Raw genomic sequence first — 24,360 nt, 5'->3', positions numbered from 1 at the left:
GTTTTTGTCAAAAATCTCAAAGTGCGATTAGGAGGAGCAGCTCATTTATTTCAATCTCGACTTTCTAATTTCTTTGTTATTCCAAAACACACTTAGTAAATTGCGCGATCCCCACTCTTCTGTGCTGGCGGGGAACAGACCAAAACTAAATCTCTCGCAAGAATCAAGAGTGAAATATTCCATCCCCTAATTCAACCTCTTCTTTTCTGGATATATATTATCTGCCCCTTCAAAACTAAAAATTATTTTACTTAAATTCTGAGAGCGATCTTTCCAAGAAATCCAATCTAATTAAAAAGATAGAGACCATGTGGGAGAATTTAATTCTTCTGATTTTACAATGGCTTCTTTCACAATAAAAATCAGCCATGGAAGGCTATAACAAGTCATAAAATTGTTAAATAAATATCACACGCTCTCGTAACGTAATTCAGCCACATATTAGCTGCAGAGAACTTTGTTTTGGAGGTAAAATACTTCTCACAAGACCTACGGGGCCGAAAAATCCACAAAAAAATTAAAAAGACCTAAAATAATTTTTTAATTCAAAGCTATTTTCTTTCAAAGAGGGTAAAGACAACAGGTATGCACTTGAAATAAATTTATCTTAATCAAGGAAATTTAAAAAAAATTGATATAGGTCTGAATAGACTCACATTAAATTTCAAAATAAATTACTACTATGCTTTACTTAAAACTATGACACACAAAAAATAGTTGTTATCGTAAAAATATACATAATGAAAGCATCTAATTTCTCTTAGTTAATACCTCAAATTATATGCTAAAAATTAATCAACAATATCAGCGTAGACTATATTAGCGCATATTTGCTCCGAAAAACCGTCGAATAATATTAGATGTGTATGTACTAATTATTTTCCAGAAAAAAAACATCTTAAGCTCATTGCTCTAATGAGAAAAAATGGTAGCTTTCAGGGTAACTTTCACACTATGAAGTCAGAGAACGCAAGCACATACCAATGAATAGATGGGGGTGGCTGAAGGTGTCGGAGATAAATATTTGAGTTAGTGGCCGCGACAAGTGCGGCAGAGCAATCAGCAGGCGCGATCTCGTTCAATTAAATCGCGCGCGTCGAGAGCTGGGGTACTTGCTTTCATTATAACGCGTACAGACGCGGCGGCTTTTGCATATTATTAATGACCGCGAGACATAAAAACGCACCCCCTTGCGCCTGATGCGATATTAGACTCGTCAGTCGGCGCGGTGACAAGAGCGCGAGTGAGAACAACAAGCACTTCCTAATTATGCAGCCGGTAATGAGCAATACGCACGACGCAAAAAACTCTAATTCGGTCTAGTCGCACCCGCGGCTGCTGCCGTCGTTTTTTAATTTGCAGCACACACGCGTATTTCTTTAATTACGCACGCCAGGCGTCGTTTTTAATTAAGCGGCGAGTGCATGAACGAGGTAATGTAGTGGTAATTGTGTTGTTTTTTGCTTACCCAGTCGAGCGTGGCCGAAGCAAAAGAGACAGCCGTCCGAGCCGTTGATGACCGCGTGGATGACGTCAGTGAGAGCACTCGAACACACTTCGCTCTGCAAACAAACGCACACGTCAGGATTAATTACACGTTGAAAAAGGCAGTCGAGCTTTGCATTTGACAAGTTGAAATGTGCACCACTGGAAATAAAAATATTAATAAATTCTCGCTACATTTTGCTCGGATGAAGTAGTAATTAAGCAGATTGGTATTTTCAATTTGTCAAAAAGCCACCAAAATATAGAAAAGTTCAGCCTGTTGGACGAAATATTCAATGCAGTCATTAAACATCGGCGGAAAAAATCAATCGCTTTATTATCATTTTATGTCCAAGACTGGTCGTCACTTTTACGAGGGTCGTAAAATTTGAGCCAAACCACCGAATTACTTGAATCCGTGTGTGTTATTTAAGCATAAAACAATATTAGCAACGAGACCCTGTTCACCTCTGATTATAGGGTCCAGCTAGAGCCGTAAAATGTTGCCGCCTATTAGCATTAAACGACTTCATCCGCTGTTTGCGTGCTGAATTGCTCAACAAAACTACAATACATGTTAGACGAAAACATCTAATTCTGCTGGGCTACAGATTTTAGGCTTGTTATATTTAAAAAATTTAGTGAAATAATACATACAATTATTTTTTCATGGAAATGTTATTATTATGTACCGAGAGAATTCGCAAAATTTTATTGACTTTTATTTATAGGTTCTTGCTATCCGCATCTAACGTCATCTAAAATTAGCCCACAAAATTTCTGCTAATGGTTAATGAGAATTGAAAAAAACGTGCTTATCAATGTAATTTTCTTTAAATAATTTAATAATTGAAATATGTTATACACATCACTCTAGTGTCTTTGTAAATACGCTTTCAAACAAATTTAATGTCTACTGTTTCTGAACTGCAATGAAATAAAAAGTTTGTTTCCACCCGCAAATAATATAAAAAACTTTCTGCTGTACACTGTTTGTTCACAAATTAATTTGCTCTTGCTCTTACAATCAATCACACCATTGATAGCGTTTCCAGAAATGTTACGTTTATACTTCCAAATTTTAGCCATTGATTCAAATTCGCAAACCTGGATTATTTGCAATGATTTGATTAGGCACGTGAGCTCAAATCGACCGATTTCGCTAACTCGACTGGCAGTCGGTGCGACTGAAATAATTAAAACAATGCAGGCACACGCGAGTCGGCCGAATAATGTGCAATCACTCGCCGACGACGGCAATTCGCAGGCCAGACAGAGCGATATTTATGCACAGCAGTCTGCCTGTGTGACGCCCGCCGCTTTACGTGTCCGCGCGCGCCAATGCAGAAGCACCACGCACACACACGGGATGAATTTATGGAGCGATGCGATTTGAATAAACTTATTTATGCAAATCGGGGGCTTTACATCTGAATGTTTAGTCTGCCAGTTTTACGATCGCGCCAATTTAATGGATCAGCTTTTCCGTCTGTGTGTGTTTCTGTGAGACGAAAGCATTAAATACATATATACGCGCGCGGAGAATAATATTGCGCAAAGTGGGATTATTGTTGCTGTTCGTCGTCTCCCAGCGGTTTCGCGGAAGCGGCAAATTAAATGCCTCTGTGCTGCGCGAGCACCATTATTTCTGATTCAGATGGAAATGTCTAGAGACAGGAAAAAGACCTGTTGTTCGTTGTTCTCCCACAACCATTTTTTACATAACGCTAGAGGAGATTTTTTGCACATGGAAAAACTCTAACAATGGCGGCGGTTTTATACTTTATAACGATGAATGGTTTTTATAAAATGTGAATGACTTTGTTGCGCAAAAACAGCAAAACACAGTGTGATATCTTTCACAATTCCGATAATTCTGCATAGAAATTCTAGAGCATCAGGAGATAGAAATGGTTTCTACCTCTGCCTGTTTCATAAGTGTTCGGTTGAAAGGATAAAAATAAAAATTTTCCGCTATAGCTGGTGTATTATTTATTTTCTCTCCGCTAGCTTGCAAATCCACCCACCACAGCGCTTTCAACATTTCAGCGAATGCAAAAAGCAGCGTTTTATTGCTGATGGCTGCGCGTTCTAGGCATTGTCCGCCGCGGAAAGCCTGCCGACTGCTAATTATTAGCAATCACGCGTACTGCTGCTGCAGCAGCAGCAGAATCGAAGCACCGTATAAACACACACCGCGTTCAGTAATCCCCAACAGTCTTTCATTGTGTGCTGCTGGAAATAAAGGCCGACGAGCGAACGAGCGAGCGAACGTTGACTGATTGAGATGATTAGAGAGAGCCAATGCCCGCAGAGACCAACTTCGGTTTTGCATTGCCAGGCGAGCGAGATGGCGTTTTCTCTTTACCAAAGTGCTCCTGCCGTCCATCAATCTGCATTCGGATCTAATCAGGGGATCTGTAATCCTAATCCGTTGACTAAACAATTTTAACGGCTGAACGTTTTGGTGGAATTACTGGCGATTTGCGTCGACTGCTTTCAGGGCTGAGAGAGTTGATTCACGTCAAACACACATGGAAGCGGGTAGTATTATTAAATTTGTTGACACAAGACAAATTTTAGAGTTGAAATTCTGCAGTTAAAATCACTTCAGGTTATCATGGGACGTGAAGCCAAGTTTTAACGGTATGCAGTTTTTGTAAATTCGACCCTTAGAACCCGAGATTTTTTTATTTTGATTGCCTCTCTCTTGAAGAAAAAAGTCGTTTTTCGCCAAATCTCTGCTTCTAAGCATAAGATTTACAAAAACTTCACACTGTTCGACTCGTAATGACATCCCATAGATGCCGAATTAGCGTGAGGGTGCCACCCCAACCATCAACCCTTTTCCCAGGACCTCTCCAAAACTGAAAAAAATGAGAATTTTGCAGGTTGGAGGCAATTGAAGCGACTAGTTAACCGTGTAAACTATTTCAAACTGCTCAAATATATTTGAAAAATGCGACCACTCGAGGTTGTTTTCATGTTCAATATAATCTGTGCAATCATCCCTTTTTCTCACACCTACAATATGAAGACTTAGACCAATACAAGATGGATTTAAATTAGTATATATGTGCGTTTTTTCCTAACATACCACAAAAACACATTTTCAACTAGTTCAGGGGATTAAGATAGTCTCAAATAATTTTAAACCCTCGAAACAATACCAGAATGATATTAATGTTTTGAAATTTGTTTGCTAATCGTCCAAGCGTTAACAATTTACCAAATTGGAAAAGTTGACGAGTGTCATTAATGCTTCATTGCTATTAATGTTCTTCATTTGGAACCATTCAAGCCATGAACAAACATATAATAACAGTTAAAATACGAGGAAATTTATTCGGGGTTGATTTAGAGGTAGTAAAATATTTGTATAGTTTTTAATTTATTTTACATGCCTTAAAAAACTGAAATTTCTATGCATTAAATGGCAATGCGTCCCTTTCGAGGAACGAGTTGGTAAACATTTGGTATGAATAACAAAAAGTCGGAGAGACGACGCACGCACGTATTCGGATATACGACGGCTTCGATTTTGGCTTGAATGAGGCCTCGTTAAGCGGATGATGATGAAGTTTGCCGCTAAATAAGTAGTCTCGAGTGGTTGTGGTGGGTGCTCTCGTCTGCTCAGCACACGGGATCAATGCTTGCCGTGATGTAACATTCTTGTTTTGCCCTGCGAAGCGCATGTAGAGACGAACACGGAGCGGCTTTTAAAAGATCGGGGCGCCGGATTTCCCCCGACGCCGGAGCAAGAGCCACTCACTTTATATATTTCGCGAATGTAGCGACTTCTCAAATAAGTGTTTTTGTTTTAAACTTGATCCCGGCGCGCATTATAAACTTTGAGCGGATTTATATTTAAAACTTTGTCGCTGCGCCAGTCGTAAAGATGCTGGCAGCCAGCGAGAGGCGATTTTGGGCAACTTTTCGGATCATGCGGAAAGAGTGCCGGCAGCGGCGGAGAGAGTGAGCGGCCAAAAATCGCGCGATCATAACGAACCGGCTGCTCGTCGGCTTTTAGCACGCGTTTCCTCATTATTGCAGAAGCAGGGGTGCGAATTATTAGTTTTGTTAAGAGACGGCGCATCACGCCCTCCCCGTCTCCTCCATTTTAATCACCCACCTGCCGAAGCAATGAATTCAAACCGTCAATCAAATTTCAAATCCAAATTTACATATAGGCAGCAATCCGTGCCACGTCGGTAAAAAGGTAAACTTACTGAGCCTATATAAACAAGCGCTTTACCTGTAACTATATTAAATCGATACTTGCATTTGTTTTAGCTTATCACAAATTTTCATGACTTGAGACAGAAAATTATAATAAATTCGATGAATTCGTAGATTTAATGAGACACTCATGATGATTGATCGCCTATCTCTGCAGCTAGCAAGATTAAAATAAAACAAAGCTTTTCATACATGTTATGCATTTCATTAAAAAAAACAATCACACAAATAACAAAAATATCTGCTTAAATCGTTGAAAGAAAAGAAAAACATGAATTGGTCGTTACCTGTGAGTCATCCGCGGTGAAAATGGCGTCGAAGGCGAACATTTTGGGTGCAGCAACCCCTACTCTACGATCCTCAGGGGCCGTGGAAGCGCCTCCGCAGGTGGCAGGGTCGAACAACGTTACTTGCTTCCTGCGCGTGTCGACGTTGAAGAAGGAAGACGACGACGCGGCCACGTTGGACGCTCCGGACGCTGCACACGCGTCCGAGGCCACTGCCGCACTCGCCACCCTCAGCATTACTTTCACCTGAAACATAATTAATGCAACACGTTAATAAAGTCATAATGTCAGAGTTGTCTTGATGAATGCATTAAAACGTTGATTTTGTTCCTCTATGAAATGCTACAATGTGATTGTCCGTGAAAACAGATCCTTTTCAATGAAATCATAAAAATTTTCAATATTATATTCAAAAATGTACTGAAAATTATTGTTGTTAGCACCTTTATATTATTCATTTTTGTAAATTATACAAATGACAAAAGAACCCCTAATTCTTCTGCCGGCTGTAAAGAGGATAATCCCTAGGATTTTTTTATAGTACTTTGATATCATAAAATGCGCTACAACAAATAAAAAAAGTTCGTAAAAATTGAACACATCAAATTGGATGTGCATATCTTTAATAAATAAATGAAATCAAAATATGTTTAATAATATACGAACTATTAGCGATTTTTTAATTCAAATATAGTGTAAATCATTTAAAAACATTTTAACTTCCAGCAAAATTTGATTTAAAAAAATATATGGCAAATAGAGACTCACATATTTGTAATGTCTAAAAAAGAAGAGGCAAATTAGTATGATAAAAAAGTTTCCTATATAAGCAGAGCTTTCTTTACTCGCCATAAGCGTCAAATCCCCTGGCACGCGCGAAACTCGCATTTTCCAACAGAGAAGAATCGTTAACCCCTTCGCCGTTTGCTCAGCGGAGAGCTCTTGTTTTTTCCAGTCCATGGAGCGCGACACAATATTGGCCCGGGATCAGCTTTTTCTGCTCGTGCCTTCTCAACGGAAATACTTGAAACTTGCGAGGGATATAATTACGGTGGCGGCGGATAATAATTTTGGCTGCAAAAATCGCCGCCCGCCCGCCTGCCAGTGGGCGTGCGCGCGCGTTTACTTGCTTAATTCTTAATCTGCACGGTTCGAGTGGCAACAATTCCAGCATGAAATTCCCATTCTCTAATTGCCTGCACCCCCGAGTGCTCGTCGCACGCCGCTCCGCTCCTTCCAAATGTAATCCCGCTGCCGGCAACGTGCATTTTAAGGGCGCGCGCGTGTTATCTGCCAGCCATCTCCGCGCGCACTCGTTCGCTCGAATTTTTTCTCCACCGGGAGCGACGCACACTGCACACAGCGCCCGAATATAATGCCGGGCCAAAGAGTAATGGTTTCGTTGGAGATGTAGTTAGTTTTTTGTATTCCACGCCGCTCGGGTTTTTACCTCCACCGAAGCCAGGGGCAGAACAAGCAACTTGGCAAGCGTCGCGGCTTCGCCGACTGAGATTCGTCTCAGTGAGAATAATCAGCAGGTGATTAATGCTGAATATTTTTGGCAAATCTCGGTTTCATTAATCTTGGTTTGTGTTCTGTGTCTATCTCCGAATCACTGGAATAAGGGACAAAGAAATGTGGTTGTTTGTTGGTGGTTGGTTTAATTACTTTCATTGCATTTGGATTTTAATGCGTGTAAGGACTATGCAATTTTGACAGAGTTTATGATTCATGACTTTAACACATTTTCAGACCATGCCAGTATTTTTGTCATGAGAGATGAAATATCACAGGTCGGAGGGCAAAATTGGCGAGAGGTCAAGCAAACTCCACAAAATGTTAATTAGAAATCGGTCTTTACTAACAGATTTGCCTCTTAAAAATATTAATTGTTACGTGAGACTATTTTGAAACACTTTGAGACCTCCGTATTTCATCTCTCCGTGGTGCATTTTCCAAAATAGGGTGTGCTTTGGATTCCTCTCGCCAAAACCGATCGAACTGATACCAAATTTGACGTTTTAGGTCAAGATCAAACGTTAATTTTGTTTTAATATAATGTTTGAAAATCTCTGGATTTTGGAATTTTTAAAATGTACTTTAAAGTTGTCCATGATATTTTTAACTTGTGTGAAAATTTCAGAGAATTATTTCCTTCAGTTTTCGAAAAATTGCACTCTAATAAAACACCAATTTTTTAAATTTATTTAGCGTATTTAGCAAATATTGCCAACTCCAAATTTCGGATTCTAACAATCAGAATTACATAAACTTCCCACAGTTAGACTCGTCTCAACCCTCCTTGACCAGCTGAATGGTTTAGGGGATGCTTAGTCTCCTGAATATATTGTCAATTTAATTAATATACCTGAAAAATGTGATGATTGGGCCGGTGTCAAACAGCGCTTCTTTCATCATGTTATTTTTTAAGTTTTTAATGAATTTATATTTGTGAGTGTACAAGAGACAAGTTAAATTAATGGAGAACATTCTTCAATGAAGCAAATAGTAACCGTGCCAATACTGGCTGCTCAGGTTTTCGTAATTACTTTGCATCCTGACTGCTGCCAAAACGAGACTTTTCAACTCTGCTCGAAAACTCCATGAGCCAGCTTTACAGTTCGATTGATCGCATACTGAACGCTTGAGTCAGAAGTTTCGGAGCTGCACACGCCCCTGTTTAAAGCGGCATTCGGACGGGGAAAAAAGAAGTCTGCAAACGTAACATCTATCGGCGGGCGGGCGGGTTGGCGGGTGGGCGCGCACACACCGCTGCAGTCGCTACGTGCTCCACGACTTATTCCGGATGGGGTTGAAAGGTTCTCAACTTATCCCCGAGCACACGGTGCCTATGCTTTTCGTCACAAGCGGCCGGCTCCTTTTACTGCAATGCATATTACTCGCCTGGCTGAAGTAGTATTGATAGACTCGCTCGAAATTTAGATAAACTGGCCTGATAGCGTGCCGGCACAGAGTTTAAAGAGGCAGGTGACCAGGGGATTAAGGTGGCCTGCCCCTTTTCGGTAATGGAGCGAGAGCTCTTCGTCGAGTTTGGCAGGCGGAGCGAGCGAACTTCCTTAATCTCTTTGTTGTCGACTGATAAGCACGCCCAGATACCTGAGTCTCATTCAAATTGCTGCAAAAGTTTGCCCTGCTGCTCGACGCTCTTTGGAGTGGAACGTTGAGAAATTGAGAATATTTTCTGGCAATTCTAAATTAATTGCATCTTCGTACGTTCAACGAACGCAATGCTCCGTTCTTAAATTTATAGGAAAACACCTTGGTATGAAAACCATTAAACCTAAATGATATCCGAGTTAAAAATTGTTCGTCACATAAATAGCGAAAACTGTTTTTAATGACTACACAACCAGAGTCTTATTTTGTCAAATAATTCTGCTTTACGGCAATGACGCAGAGCAGCTGGGATTTTTTCTTCCTTCCTCTCGCTTTCCAAATAAAACACACAGAGAGATTTGTGCGTCTTTGTTTCTCACGAGTGCCGGCTAATTTATCTTTTTCGCAGAGAGAGTGGTGGATTTCTTAAATAAACCTCTCTTTCCTCCAGGCTGGATGAATTTATTTTCCAAGGGCAGCATTTTAAAGCAGCAGCCAGCCTTTTTTATTCAGAGTAAATGGATCAAAGATATGCAAATGTGTCGCTCTCGCTCGTTCGCCAGCAGCTCTCTGTTCTCTTTTTAGCAGAGAATAAGATTAATAGCGCTAACAGTCTCTGTCGCTGCTTTTCCAAGGCAATTTTTATAAACCTCTCAATTTCTTCCTCCCCGAATGCCGTATTTCCAAATTCAAGTCCCTGCTGCCACCGTTGCTGCTCCTTTCTCTCCTTCTGCATTGTATTTTTTCTAGATTAAAGAGTGAGAGTGTGTTCTGGGACGGCTTTTTTTCTTTTTCTTCCTTTCTTTCTCTCGCCGGCTCCCCCTGCCCCGCACTTTTGGTGGGATTCGCTCTCTTTCAACGCGCGGCAAATCTCGACGAGATCAAATAATCGATTGCGTTTTGCATCAACACGTATAAAGCCGGGTTCTCAACGCAATTCCGGCGCATTTATATCGACACGCGGAACGTAGGCCAATCCTACTATAATGGGATTGTTGAACTTGAGCCTTGTGGAATCGAAAAATTGTCACAGTCAGTTGTTGGCTTGCTCTTTTCGTCTCGTCAGAAAAACCACAAATAAATACATATGTTTAGAATACTATGGAGACCTTGTGATTTTTAGAATCGAACTTATTGCGGTCTTTGGAAATTTGTACAATTAATAATGGTACGAGTGATTTTTTTTTTTAATTTTAAAGGGTGTTTATATTAGTTTTTAAAAAACGAGCATGATATTTTAAATTTATTTTTATACTACTGTTGATCTTTGTTAATAGTAAATACAGCAAAAATAAATAAATAGCTAAAATCACAAGCTTTGGAAAACTGATTAGATTAGTTAGAAAAAAATGCAGAAACAATTGATAGTTAATATAAGTAAGCTTTCGCTGCACTGAACTCAAATAGCTTAAAGAGCATACAATCCTGCCTAATTTAAAATTTTAAATAACATACCTTCCAATTTAATTTGAAAACTGCAAACCAATCATCACTCTTCCGTTTAAGATATGTGTAAGTTATGAACTATACAATATCTTAAATCAGGCTAAAAAATAAAACTTGAGTAGCAAAATTTGACCAAAATTAGATTAAATTTTGGCTCTTGCTGCAATTTGCAAAATAATAATAATAATACTTACAAAAATGAGCCAATTTGAGGAGGATTGAATAAAACGTTTCAAAGTTCTACCGTCAGAAAATGCACGGCATCGACCCAAGAAATCCGGGCGGATTTCATTAATCCGGAGGCGTTCCCCGTGCCAACATGCTGTTTGTCGCTGCGATAACGAATGCAGGAATGAAGGTCTGCGCGAATTCCGAGCTGCCATTATGCACAGAAAGCGGCAGCGTACGTAGAGCGAGTGACTCTCGGGGTTTACGGCCGCTCATGCAGCGACGAGTAAAAGTAAAGGAGAGAAAGACCAACTTTATGATCACACACACAGCAGCTTGAGAGAAGTGCTCGTAAAATCTGGTCTAGCCGAGCAACTAAGTGGTGGTGGCTGCCGAGGGGGTGGTTTTGCCGCCCCCGGCCGGGGGTGGCAAAGCGTTTACTGCTGCAACACACCGAAACAACCTATGTGTGTACTCTTTGCCAGCTTGTTTCGTGAAAGGATGCGTATTGTGATGAAACGAACCTGGCTCTGCTTTTTGCTGTGCCGGTCGATTCGGCGAGCGTCTGCTCTTTTTTGTTCGATTGAAATTCAACCAGACTCGATACCGCACAACACACCCTTGTCTCAGAGTCAGACGTCTGATCGATTTATTTTGCTGCATTGAGCTGTTTGGGACCAATAAATGTTATATATAAAAACCAGAAAAAGAAATAAATACATAATCAGGCAATTTAATGAAATTTAAGCGTGTGATTGTTGTGAGGAAGAGCAAGCTTTTACGATCGCTGATTGATAATTCTTTGTGGCTAATACTGTGGTACTAATCTAATATATAAAGTTTTGGAGGGTAAGTACTGCTGATTAGGCCTGCGGGGTCGAAATAGTTGCTGTACATTACGAAAGCGTGTTATTTAATTTTTCTTTTCAAAATTTCGCTAACTATTCATCCTTAGTAAATCAGAGAAGAGCTAAAAAGCCATTCGAAAATTTGAATTTCAATAATATTTATACCGCTAACATCAGGAAGCAAAAAAATTTCATTTTTTCATTAAAAAGACAGAAAGATTGATCATAAAGAAACAATTTGCGTTGCTGCGTTACAAAATTAGCACTCACCCTTTCTGTGAGAGCATGCAGAGTAGCTTATTAAAAATAAGTGCACTCGCTGATATTCCACGGCGGCGCTTTTATTTGTGCTCGTTGCGCCAGATTTTACTGTTATTATTATGACCGAGCACACCTTGTGATGCTGCTGTTTTGGAAATGTTAATGAGGCCATTGTCTGCTGTTAACATCTGGATTACGCTGCTACTGTAGTTGATGGATGTGTTTTGCGCATATAGGGGGCCAGAATTTTCACTCTATTCATTTGAAATGCCGTTTGGGTGTGATTCCCGATTCTGGCTGGAAAAATCTAGTAATTAAATTAGGGCAGTTCGTACAAATGCGTGTGTACTCCAAATTCAGTTTTATTGTCGTCGTCGCAAGTTACGGGCGCCAGCACTTGAAACTTATTCGCCGGCAGCGCCACTACTTACCGCTCCGCAAATCTAATTTGGCAAACGCAAAATTGCCGAATCAAGCAAACTTTGACAAAGTGTGCGAGAGACGAGTAGTTTGTCGAGTGTGCGAGTTGCATCTTGGAGAGAGGGGACCGAAATCGTCTTGAAATCCGCGAACTTGTTCCATAAAGCTGCACGCCACAGTTTGGGTGGGCCACTTCTTGTCTAATGGCCATCAAAATGAAGCCTGCAATAATAGACCCGGCCGAGATTCCTCCCACCCGCGCGCTCGCAGTTTTCTCGAGGAGAGCATCTCACACATTTTGTGCTGCGCGTGCAGAAATTCGACGACTTGTCCCCATATATGAAGATGAGCTGGCTTCCTTTGACGATTATTGTTGCTCGCAATGGAATGTTTATGTTCCATTAGGAAGCACGGCGAGCCACTATTTTATAAATAAAATGCCGCTGCCGCCAGAGGAATGATAATACGCCACGTTCCTTTCTCGGCCGTAAATGCTAGGCAGCTGGGATTCTTCACTTTGTCGTTTGTTAGAACATGCAACGCCTTGAACAGTGTGTGTGTGTGTGTGTGTGTGTGTGTGTGTGTGTGTGTGTGTGTGTGTGTGTGTGTGTGTGTGTGTGTGTGTGTGTGTGTGTGTGTGTGTGTGTGTGTGTGTGTGTGTGTGTGTGTGTGTGTGTGTGTGTGTGTGTGTGTGTGTGTGTGTGTGTGTGTGTGTGTGTGTGTGTGTGTGTGTGTGTGTGTGTGTGTGTGTGTGTGTGTGTGTGTGTGTGTGTGTGTGTGTGTGCTCCACTTTTCTGCCTCTTTGTTGAAAAAGTTAAGTGTCTTCGGGCGAGATAAAACAACAAGTCACGAGAGGCGTGCATTTATGCTGCGACTTTAGAATAATTTTTACACTATAATCTTTATTGTTTAAAATAAAATCTCTTTTGTTGTTTGTTCCGCTTTCTCGTGTGCGAAAACGTTGAAAAGTTTTGCTGCAAGCGCCCATGCTGTTGTTCTGTTTGCACCGAAATTAGAGGGAGGGCCGGCAATAATAAGACGAGGGCCCATTACTTCGGCGCTGCGGTACGCTCCGTTGAACTTTATTGGTCTCGGCAGAGAGATGAGCAGCTTTTCACTTGTAATTTCACCTGCCCTTTAAAACACAATAGCGGCTCGGGAAGGTCAAGCAGAAGAACCCTAAGATTGGTCTCGTAAAATTCTCGACTTCTTGCCAACAGCAAAAAAATACTGCTGGGTGTGCTATGGGCACCAAAATTGAGGATTTCAAAATGATGAAATAGTTGTACTTTTTGTAATGAAAATGTGCCAAAAGATTGAATTACAATCCAATCATGTACGTCAAGTTTGTTTCTTAAAAAGAATGCTCACTGAATATTGAAGATTTTATTGCAAATTGCGGATGACATCGAATTTAAATCAAATCATAGGCAAACACACGAATTTTTCAATTTGAGTTTTTGTTAATGCATGTAAAAAAGGGATTTTTTAGTTTTCATTTGGTAGTCCGTTTTCAATATATCTCAAAAGCAAGACTAAAAGTACAAAAGAAATTACCAAAAATAATTATATTAATTAATTATATAATTAATTATAATATGAAAGAAGAAGAGACTTCATCAAAATTTGATTTTAATCAACATAAATCTATTTTTTTAAATTAATCTTCGGCCTTTGCAATCTAAATGAAAATTGGAATTTCGAACATGATCTTTGGTGTTGACACACCAAAGATCGATTCAGGCTGGAAGCGAAAATGAAACCAGGATCGCCTCTGCTTGGAACTATTCACTCCCACATCAACTCTGTGGGGAAGCGAACGGTTCCAAACAAAGTAAAACGCTTCTATGAGGAAAAGCAAACGCTTCCTGAACTCGCGACACCCACTTCTAACCCCAAGTCGGGAACCAAAGTCGCTTACGAACGCCATATTTCGATTCCAATCCTCTTCTTCGGCACTTGTGGAAGCGTTTCGGTTCCGTTGGAACTAAATTTTTCTGACTGGGAAATAATAATAAATTTCAAGTATTCAAAAAAAAATCCTTACAAAAAGTCTTAAAAAGCAATAAATATTTCTAGTTTTATAAAAATAAAGAGTACATTGCTATATATCCACAAGATTGAGATGACACCGCTTCTGTTTGGAGCAATCCAGTTTCAGTCAAGCAGAGGGACCCTCTTGGTGGTGCAATTAGGCGTCGTTTAAGGAATCGGCAGATTCGCCAGATTGCAAGACAATGGATGCTAATTAAGCCGCCAATGAGAGAGTATCCAATTTCTGTGTGCCGTGGGTAGAGAGCGCAGGGCGAAAGAGCCCCGGACGAGCCCTTTAACGCGCGGCAGGCGGGTGGGCGGGCGTGCGATGGGAGTGGCGGCAGCGGCGGCGGAATGAGAGTAGATTCATTACGACACGACCACATTAATTAACACAAACGAACAGAGGGCTGTGTGCAAACACGCCATATGATAAATGCCGGCATGGCAAGACCTTGCTTGCTTGCCGTGCCCAGCTGCTTTTTTAAATAAATTATGAAACACGACTTTATTTTCACCATCGGCGGCGACGAATTAGCATTTCACAGAAATGTGGGTACGCAACCCGCAGAACGAGTAGGTCGCGCGGGCTGCCGTCTGCTGCCCCTGGAGCCGACACAAAGGTGCAAAGCAGCGCTGTGTGTGTTTGTTGAGTAATTAGTACTTTGCAACGGCGTGATTTGTTTGTTAAGACCAAAGGGAATCTACGTTTCTGCAGGGTTATCACTTAAAATGAAAGTATAAAGTTTCAAACGCCTTTCCCTAATGTTATAAAATTTCCAGGAAATAAACCTTTAACTACAGCAAATAAGGACCGAGAAGCAGTAAAATTTCACATTTTGCCGAATTTAACGATTTTTTCGCTTAATATCGACCGCTCTCGTCGCAATCTATCCAATGGTGTGTGAATTTTGAGGGAAAAAATCCTTAATTGTGAAATAAATCTTGGTTTTACAGTAGGGAGACAATAGCATTCAAACCTTTGAGCCGATTTTCTCACAAATTTTAAAAACAATTTAGGTAAATTTTTACATAGTATTTCAAATAAAGTTTTACAATCAGATGTAAATACAGTTTCACTTTTGATTTTTTGTCTATTTTTGTAGCTTATAATTGGAGAAAACCTTAAAATTTGAATTGAAATGTCATAAGAAGTGCCAATCCATTTATCACATTGATGGCATATCCTTTGAAACGAAAAGCGAACGTTTCGCACCCCCGACCGTGCTCTTGATTAATATTTCATGGAGGAAAAAAAGACATCACAACAATCGGCTGCCAGGCAGTCAATATTTCCAGCGACTGTCAGCTGTCGGCCTCCATTAGCATCGGGCCCTCGGTTGGAAAGTGCGAGCGACCCCACCTGCGGCTGTCCGCGGAGGCCCGCTTTTCGCACCGCGCCACCCGGGCCGAGGGGCGTCTTTTCAAATGGGGAGCTTTGAGAAATAATGCGGCTGCGAAATCCTCGGCCGTCAAATGACCAAACAGCGTTTGCCGCTCTCGCACTCTCTGACACGTGCGTTCTGTCTTCCCCCATTCAAAGTGCACTTTGCTGATATGTGAGTGGAAAGTTGCGAGTAGTTGTCTATCCTTTTCCCACTGGCAGGGGATGCACGTTGATGGCCCAGCTAATTGAAATTTTAATTCGAAATTGCCTCGTAATATTTAACGACGGCCGTTTGCTTTTATCGTTTGTTTTTATACGCATCGGTTTTTGCGGTGCACGCGGAAAGAAGGGTAATGGCCTGAAGTTGCAAATTTATGAGTGACACTCTGGCTTGGATGAGAAATTATTACTATTGCTGTGCAAACCTCTCGACGTTTTTTGCCCTAGACCTCCTGGAATGTTAAATTTATAGCGCATTTTAGTTAAATATTTTAACTTTCTTGGAGAGAAAGGAGATATTTAATTAAAATTGGATTAGCAGGAAATCATATTTAAGGTATGGATGATCGTTTCGTATTTTGGCTCAATTAGAGCAAAATCTGAATTTGATTTATTGTTAGTAACAAAACAAATAAATCGTGGGATGAACTAATTACCTAAAAAATATCAAAGGAAAATTAGGAAACGGGGAAAAAGGGAAGATATTCCCGTAAGGTGGAGATAAATGAACGAGTGTCCGGCACGTTGGGAGTTAACTGCCACATTTTCAAGCAAAAATATGTATAAATTTCTTGTTGTTGAAGAAAAACACTACAACTACTTTTATCTTGAGCTCTTTTCCGTCATAAACGCATGCTGAAATTCAAATTTCACTCTCGGAAGTTATCTGCGAATGTTAAGCCGTGACAGCAGGAGCGATTTACTTTAGAAGAATTTACGGTCCATCGCGATAGCTGCGAACAGACGGTGGAGCACACGTGCATTCCAGGTTGCGATAAAAAGTGACTCTCCCTCGAAGGCCCCAGCCAAAAACAATGCTGGCTACAAATCTTTCCATTCCGGCAGTTCCGCAAATTAGGCTATTTTGGCGCAACCACCGTGTTTACTGCGCCGGACCTGCGCTTCCTCGGCGGCAATTTTTTTCCGCCGTGCTAAATTGCCGGCAATTTTCTCCGAGAGACGCCGTGTACCGAATGTGTATTATTGATTTCTAGTATACGCACTCGGGGCAAGTTAACGGACAAATGCGAAAAACTTCTTCTTCCACAGCCCCGCCGACGCGCGCTGGTAATGGGCAAACTTTTTATTGTGCGCTGTATTGCAGGCAATTCGTTAAGCGCTCTGGGCGCGAAACGGGCATTTTTCCATCTCGGGAGATGCCACGCCAGGCCGAAAATTAAATCAGCAATTTAAATTGGCCCTTCATAAATCAAGAGCCGGCCAGGCGGCCGACGGACAATTTGAGTCGGGCGCGGCAACTGTGACATGATCCCAAATCAATTTACTCTGGCCGGCACCATATTTGCTTGTCATCGTCGTCATGCCATATTGTGTGTGTCGTGTGTGTGTGTGTGAATACAAGCCGGCCGTGAAATGTGCACCACTGACCCAAACGCCAATAATCATTAACCCGCCTCTATGGTATGGAGAACAAGCCCTGTGTGTACACAAGTGTGCAATGTTCAGGTTGAGGTAATAATTGAGCCCAGCACACTCACTTGAGCAAATTTTGATTTGGACCCGCAGGCGGCCACAGCCCAATCAACTGCTTTGGAGCTGTGCGACGCCCGACCCGAGAGGGAATAGCTTTCAGAAATCTGTCACTAGAAATAGCATGATTGTGATTGTGCTTGGAGCGATTCCTGTTTAATTATTTAGATTGAGCATCAACTTCAACCGGAGATTTTTCTTATGCTAGGACAAACTATCAGTATGTGTATTGTTACAACAATATTATAATGATTTAAAAATTGACAGTATGCCGATGACTAACGTTTGCAAATTTTAATAATATATTTTTTAAATTCATGGAAAATAATTGACATACAATTCCAAATTAGAAGAAAAGCTTGAAAATTAAATATTTTGTGAGGAAAAAGCAATAAATTACGATATTTTTACTACAACAAATTTCATAAATAATATAGCAGGTAATTTGTTGCAACCACAAAAATGAGAGAAGTGTAATAAATTTCCAGCAAAATAAAGGTAACAATTTCGATCATATCCAGAGCACGTAATTGCTGCGGTGTGTCAGGAATTTCGCCAATTTTGCAAGATGAGAATTCACCGGGAACACATATCTCCGTCCGTCTGCAGGTCATAAATCCAGCCGCAAATATTCTCCGTCAGCAGCCATGCACACAAAACGCACATTATTCGCTAATAGAGTGAAACTCGGTGGCAACCCAAGCACGCATGTGATTAATTCTGGATTATTCGCAAAGTTAAAAAGGCACTGACGCGATATGGAGTTGCGGCCAGCGGGCAGGTATCCCAATCCGCAGCACGCATTACAACAATTTGCAACATGTCAGAGACAAATACAACGGACCGACTGCACGCACGAGGATGGAAAGGGATTTGTCTCTCAGCGTTGTTATAATCTTGCGAATGGAATTATGCAGAGAAGAGAGCGGGTAGGCGTGCATGTGAAAGGGATTATCATGTTTCTATGCTTTGATATTAATTTGTATAAATTAAGTCTGCCACCGCCGCCGCCGCCGCCGCTGCTGAATATCATGCAGTTTTGTGAAAGCGTGGCGAGGCTGTTTTGGCTTTGTCGGCATTTAGTTAGGCGCGCGCGCGCAGATTAATTTGGGAAACTGGCTGGTGAGCTTTTGAGGTTGTTGCTTCTTGTTTGCACAGCATAAATTTGAATTTTCCAACGCCTGCTTTGAAAGCAGTGCGCCTCCCATAGCATAAATGCTAGTGTAATGGACACGCGTACGCACAAAGTGATTTATCAAACGCGGGTTTACACCAAACGAAGCCTTGTTAAAACGATCATACGGGTAATTAGGCTTTGACGTCGGCGATGGCAATCATTTCGGGTTGATCCCTGCAGCAAAAGTAACGCCGAGAGAATTGTAGGCTTTTTTGAATGGTTTTTATGACGGATTATTTTAAATTAAAAAAATTTATATTTGACAAACAAAATTAATACATATTGGCTACAAAATCAATACGGCAATCCGCTGGAAGCGGGAAGCTGTGGCTGCGGCCAACAGATTCCTTGTACCACTCTGGCAACCGCATCTCCCCATCCATTGCTCAAATAATATTTCTCGGTGTGCTGATCATCAAATATTATTAGCCGGCACTTCTTCGTCTGTTTCTCTTTCCTCCGCCTCTCCCTGCTTTCACTTCCTCCTTTCATCGGCCGAAAACAGGCCTTTGCGTGGAAATTCGCCGAGGCAGCGGTGCAGTTGTTGCCTCCGCCAAGTTAGTTTATGGCGGGCCTGTCCGGAATAGTGATCAGCAGCCAAAGATACATATATGAACATAGCACCCTTGCAATGCACAAAACAACGCCAGCAGCCGCAACATCTGCCGCGCAGAATTATTATGACCAAGCCGCCCGCGTTCATCGTCGTGCGGAACGCGCGCTGCGGCTGACGAGTTTCTCTGCTCAAAGCGGAGCCTTTGCAAGATCCGAATCGCGCTAATTATTCCCTGCTTGAAGGTGCTTGAGCGGTAGGTACATTTTTAACAGGTGAAATGCAAGGTTTTATTGCTTACGGAGTGTTGTTTAGTTTCTGTATACAGAACCACCTTTTAAAAATAATTCGACTTCAGCTGGTCAGGGGAGGTCGAGACGATTCTAACGGTGTGCAGATTTTGCCAGAGATTTGAAGTTGGCAATATTTGTAAAAAGACGAAACAGTAGAAAAATTCATGATATTTTGAGTTTTAAAGTGGAACATCTCGTACACAAAAATAACCCCTTTCTAAAAATTTCACACAATTTCCCACATGTCATGGGACAAATTTTAAGCACATTTTTGAAAATCCAAATTACTGAGCATTAATTTAGAAACAAAAGTTAAAATTTTTTACCTTTGATCTTGATCTAGAACATGAAATTGAGTATTGGTTTGATTGAGCTCGGCGAGAGGAATCCGAAGCACACCTTATTTATGAAATTGCACCACGGGGAGATGAGAAAATTGTCCCGTAAAACCCATAAAAATATATTTATTGACGAAGTATTTGAATGATACAAACAATCTACTATAGTAAAGACTGATTTCCGGTGTTAATTTCGTTAAGTTTGCCAATTTTGTCCTCCAACCCGTGCCACTGTCGTTATTTACAGCATCAAAAAGTTTAACAAAGGCTTGTTGTCGAAACTAAAATCCAATTGTTGGGTTTTAATTTGCAAATTCCATCCAGGTGCGATGCAAGAGTCGAGGCGCGTCCCTGCGTGGTTTCAAGTGGCTAATGAAAGTTCATCAGTGCCACGCACGGGCTCTCATCCATCGTCACAAAGGGTCCAAATGTTCACTCGTGGGGCCATTAATTCAAAAGCCATTCTCACAAATTAAGAAGTCGCGCGTTCGCACTCTCTCAAGTTGGTCCCCGAGTGCGTTCTCCAGTTTGCTTGTGAGCCAATTACGCGGCCGCCGAGTGCGTCTGACAGCGAGAAGCCCAATCTGAGGCGCTCACCCACCCACCAGGCAGCCTGCCTTTTATTATACGCTCGCCGCTTTCTTTCCCTCGGCGAAGCAAATAACGAGAAGCCGGCTGAAACCGCCGCCGCCGCCACTGACGACGCCGCCGCCGTGCAATTTACTCTTGTCAAGATGCAACCCCTTGTTATTTGCAACCAAATTCAAACGAGCGAGCAACGCAGCCAAGAAGAAAAGGCAAGCAGCAGAGAAAAAAGTTAATTTATCTGGGACGCTTATCTGATTAAATTTAGGACTCGGGGCTAATGATCCGCGGAATGCACCTAACGTGTTCTGTAGTGTGCGACTCCTTAAATTCGAGCGCGGACAAAGTGCTTTTCTCCCTGCTGATAAGGAGACGAGAGATGCCATAAAAATAATGAGCAATTTAAACCGAAAACACACAACAAAGCGCGGGGGAGGGATGGAAAGAAAGAAGAAGCGCGCAGTTTTAAAGGAGCAACTTTTGCTCTTTCAGAAGTTGTAATTAGGTTGGCGGCGATTATGTATGTGCCTATTTCGTCGGCCGCCGCGACGGTCATCCACGACGGGCAGGAAATTAATTTTATTTACGGCCAGCGATAAAAATAGCTGCGCTGCGCGCGGCACCTGTCTGCCCGCCGCTTTTTCCACAATGCACCCTGTGTGTTTTTTCCGCCCTCGCGGCGAAATAATAATGAGCGTGATATTTAATTTGCCGCCCCACATAAATCACTTTAGTTGCCGCCACGTGCAAAATAAATTTGGCGAGCAAATTGGGACAGTTTAGACGGCGCCAGCAGTTTTTTCGTCAAGCCTCGTTTGTTTGTGCTTTCACCGGCACGCTACGGATTACGCTTTCAGCCTGTCAAAGGCACTCAAAATTGATGTTTTTATTTGGTTTTAAAATTTGAATTGAAATTAAACTCGAATTGTGTGCTGGCTGTTGTCAGAATAATAATTGCAGAGTAAATTACTCATAAAAAATAGCTGCAAATTTTGCGTTTTGACTGCAAACGAACATTTTTTTATTTTTTAAAAGAGAAAATGGAGAAATGAAAAGCATAGAAGGGAATAAAATTAAACTTAAAGAAGTATAGAAATAGCCCTGCTCTGTGTTTGAAGTAAATTAATAATTTTTCTCCCTTTAATTTGATAAAGAGAATATCAAATTCAATTACAATGTCTTTAGAAAGCGGAATTTCGTTTTGTTTTGTTTAGAAATACTAAAAAATTACTAATGAAAAGGTTTTGTTGGGTAGATCACACATAGGTTTCAGGTTTGCGAAGGGCGTCAACAGGGGAAATATATCTGACCGAAATATCTGTTAAAAACCGATTGTACAGTACTGGACGTGTAATGCTGCTTGTTTCTCGCGGCCGGCTGCCTTGCTTGGCAGGGGTTTCACCCCCAAAAGACCATAAATCTTGGGGGCGGCTTCGACACCTTCGGGCCCTGATTGCCGTCGGCGAGGCGTGTGGCTGCCGCCTGCAGCCGCCACGGCATTCTCTTGCTTTTGGCTACATTTTCAATTTCGCTTAGCATAAATTGGGAGGCACGCTCTCGCTTCCGAGTTATTGAAAAACTTGCGCTGCTGCTTTTGCTTATTGCTGGTAGCGCTTTTCAAGAAGCAGCTCACGTAGCGTTCGCCGAGGAAGAAAAGTTGGCCGGCGATACAGCAGCAAAAGCAGACAGGAAACGGTGGGCGAAATGCTGCAGAGCCAATTAGGACGCCTTTCGTCGCCTCTGCTTTTTTCGCAGCGCCACCTTGGCCGCCCCTTGTGACCCCGCTCCTCACGTTGGACACCATCTCCGCACCGAATGCTCCAAAATTTATTGATCACAAGTGAAACAAAAATTGCAGATGCTTATTCATTCTCAACCAATATTCTTCAATTTATAATGCAATTTTAACTTTGTGAATTTTACATAATATTTATTTCAACGGATCGAATGAAGAACTGTGGATTTAATTGAAGATTGATATTATAGGCCTTCAAAATTCTTAATTTAAAATCAAATACCAACAAGAGCGACGCATGGAAAACTCAAATTAAAAGTGGTTTTATCGTGTTTGTGTGTGAACATTCTATTTTAGAAAAGAGACAAATTTATTTCAACATGAAATGCTCAAATAGCTCAGCTGGCTGGTTTTCGCACCTTTCCAGCGGCTTCAGGATCGAATGTCTGGCGTTTCAATAAAGGACGTCGGTGCGGGGAAGCGAAAAGATGATGTTCACATAGGGCCCAAGATCCTCTACGGCCACTTGAGCCTCAAGTTACCCGCTCGGCGGTGTAAGTTCATAGCCCACGGGCTGATCAGAGGCTAAACAATTTAAGCAGTTTTACCAAACAAAAAAATTAACACCAATTTACTTATACACGTAAAAGTTTATCTCCTCAAATTTATCGCGGCAGATAACTAAAGTCTCACTAAATTTATTTTAATGAAGACACAAAATTTCTCAGCTCTTTTGTCTTAAATTTAACTTCCAAAGCCTTGTAAATTCTAAAATTGAGTTGTTTTAAAGAGACTGGCATCTAATAAGCTACATTCACAGAGGGAAATTTTCAGTTTGGAATTCAAGGATGGTTACTTGAATTTGGCGAATACCAATCTACCAGATTAGAATGCAGCGACATTGTTTGTCCCATTACTCACAGTTAAAACTTTTCCCTTCTCCGCGAGGAAACTATTGTTTTTAGAGATCGCAAATGATTCAGATTATCTTCTTTGGAGGCGTACAGGAGTTTGCGTTGGTGTTTCTTCACAAGTGGCGTAGCGCAGTGTAATGCGATTTGAGTCGTTATCAGCAATTTATGCCCTTTGAGTTGCGAGCTAAAAGTGAGCCGGCAGAACGGGAAGGAGCCTGAGGCGAAAACTTTTTAAAATCGAGTTAAGTGTGCGCGCCCGAGTAATAATTTAGTATCCCCGAGTTATGAGAAATCTCGCCCCCCGCGCTTACACTCTCAAGACATGCACGTTCAGGCAAGGGGCACGTCGCGCGAGGGTGTGTTTTAGGAAATTTCCTCTTCCACAACGTCGCCGCTCGCAGAAAAATTGTTTCCGCAACGGAATGCCGGATAAAAATAGAGCTGAACGCGAGCACCAGCGCTGGGAAATGCAATTTACGACATTTTATTGAATCTGCAGACGAGAGAGGAAGTGGGTGTATGTGTGCAAAGAGCAATCCTTTCCTCCTCGCCTCTATTATTCGCTGTGCAATTTCTATAAAATTGAACCTTTTACTTCTGCCCGTTTATTTGCATATTACTCTCGTCTGCAATGATTGCCGCGAATCGCGAGGGACTTGTTCTCTTTTTTCCTCCGCCCGTGTGTTGCTGCAATTCCATTTCAATTATATTCCGCCCGCCTTTTATTGCTGGAAACTGATTTTCCTCGCGCGCACATAAAATAATAGATGCTGCTCCGGCGGAGAGAAAAGCTGGCCCCGGCTTCTTCATGCAAATGCACCATGTTTATTGTTCCGACCGCTTCTTCATTCATTCAGGACTGCACCTATGCCATAATAATAACCATACAGCGCTCGTAAAAAACGACGGCAGAGATTTTACGGGGCGGAAAAAACCCTGCTCACGCAAAAGACGGGAGAAAAAGGAAATAAAAGAAGTTTCACGGGGAGCCGGAATGCATTTTATTTGATGCATTTTTCTACAAGAAAAATTCAAAAAGTGTAATCGCTATGCAAGAGAGGCTGCTGAAAGGTATGTGATTTCCCAGTTCTCAATTTAATTTGCTCTTTTGCCGATTTTTCTCATTCCAGTACGCACTGGCAACAATGAGCAAAGTCCCTCCTCCACGCTGCTCTTTCCTCTCTAAATGTTCCAATTCAAATCTGCGTAGGCGTGTGTGTGTCCCATGAGCAGATTTTCTCTTTCTTCCACCCTCGCATGTGCTGCAGTAGTAAAAAGGAATTTTCTAGCTGTGCCTCGGTGCGTATTGCGTTTCATGTGTGGCATACACAGCAGAGGCAGCAGGCTCGGCATGCGGGCTTTA

General features: G+C 41.6%; 1 protein-coding gene across 2 annotated transcripts in view; it reads right to left on the bottom strand.

Annotated features, from left to right (window-relative positions):
* Nucleotides 1-24,360, bottom strand: part of LOC135940092 (kinesin-like protein CG14535) — a 197,807-nt gene that overhangs the window by 13,257 nt on the left and 160,190 nt on the right. For both annotated transcript variants that reach the window (XM_065484827.1, XM_065484828.1), the window contains 2 exons: nucleotides 6,012-6,257; nucleotides 1,469-1,562 (listed from right to left, as the gene is read on the bottom strand). In XM_065484827.1, the coding sequence (XP_065340899.1) occupies nucleotides 1,469-1,562; nucleotides 6,012-6,257 (340 nt within the window). The remainder of the gene's footprint in view (nucleotides 1-1,468; nucleotides 1,563-6,011; nucleotides 6,258-24,360) is intronic.

This window comes from Cloeon dipterum, chromosome 3 (genome assembly GCF_949628265.1).
Source record: "Cloeon dipterum chromosome 3, ieCloDipt1.1, whole genome shotgun sequence".
NCBI lineage: Eukaryota > Metazoa > Arthropoda > Insecta > Ephemeroptera > Baetidae > Cloeon > Cloeon dipterum.
Note: the sequence above shows the minus strand (reverse complement) of the source record. Positions and strands in the feature narration are given on the sequence as shown.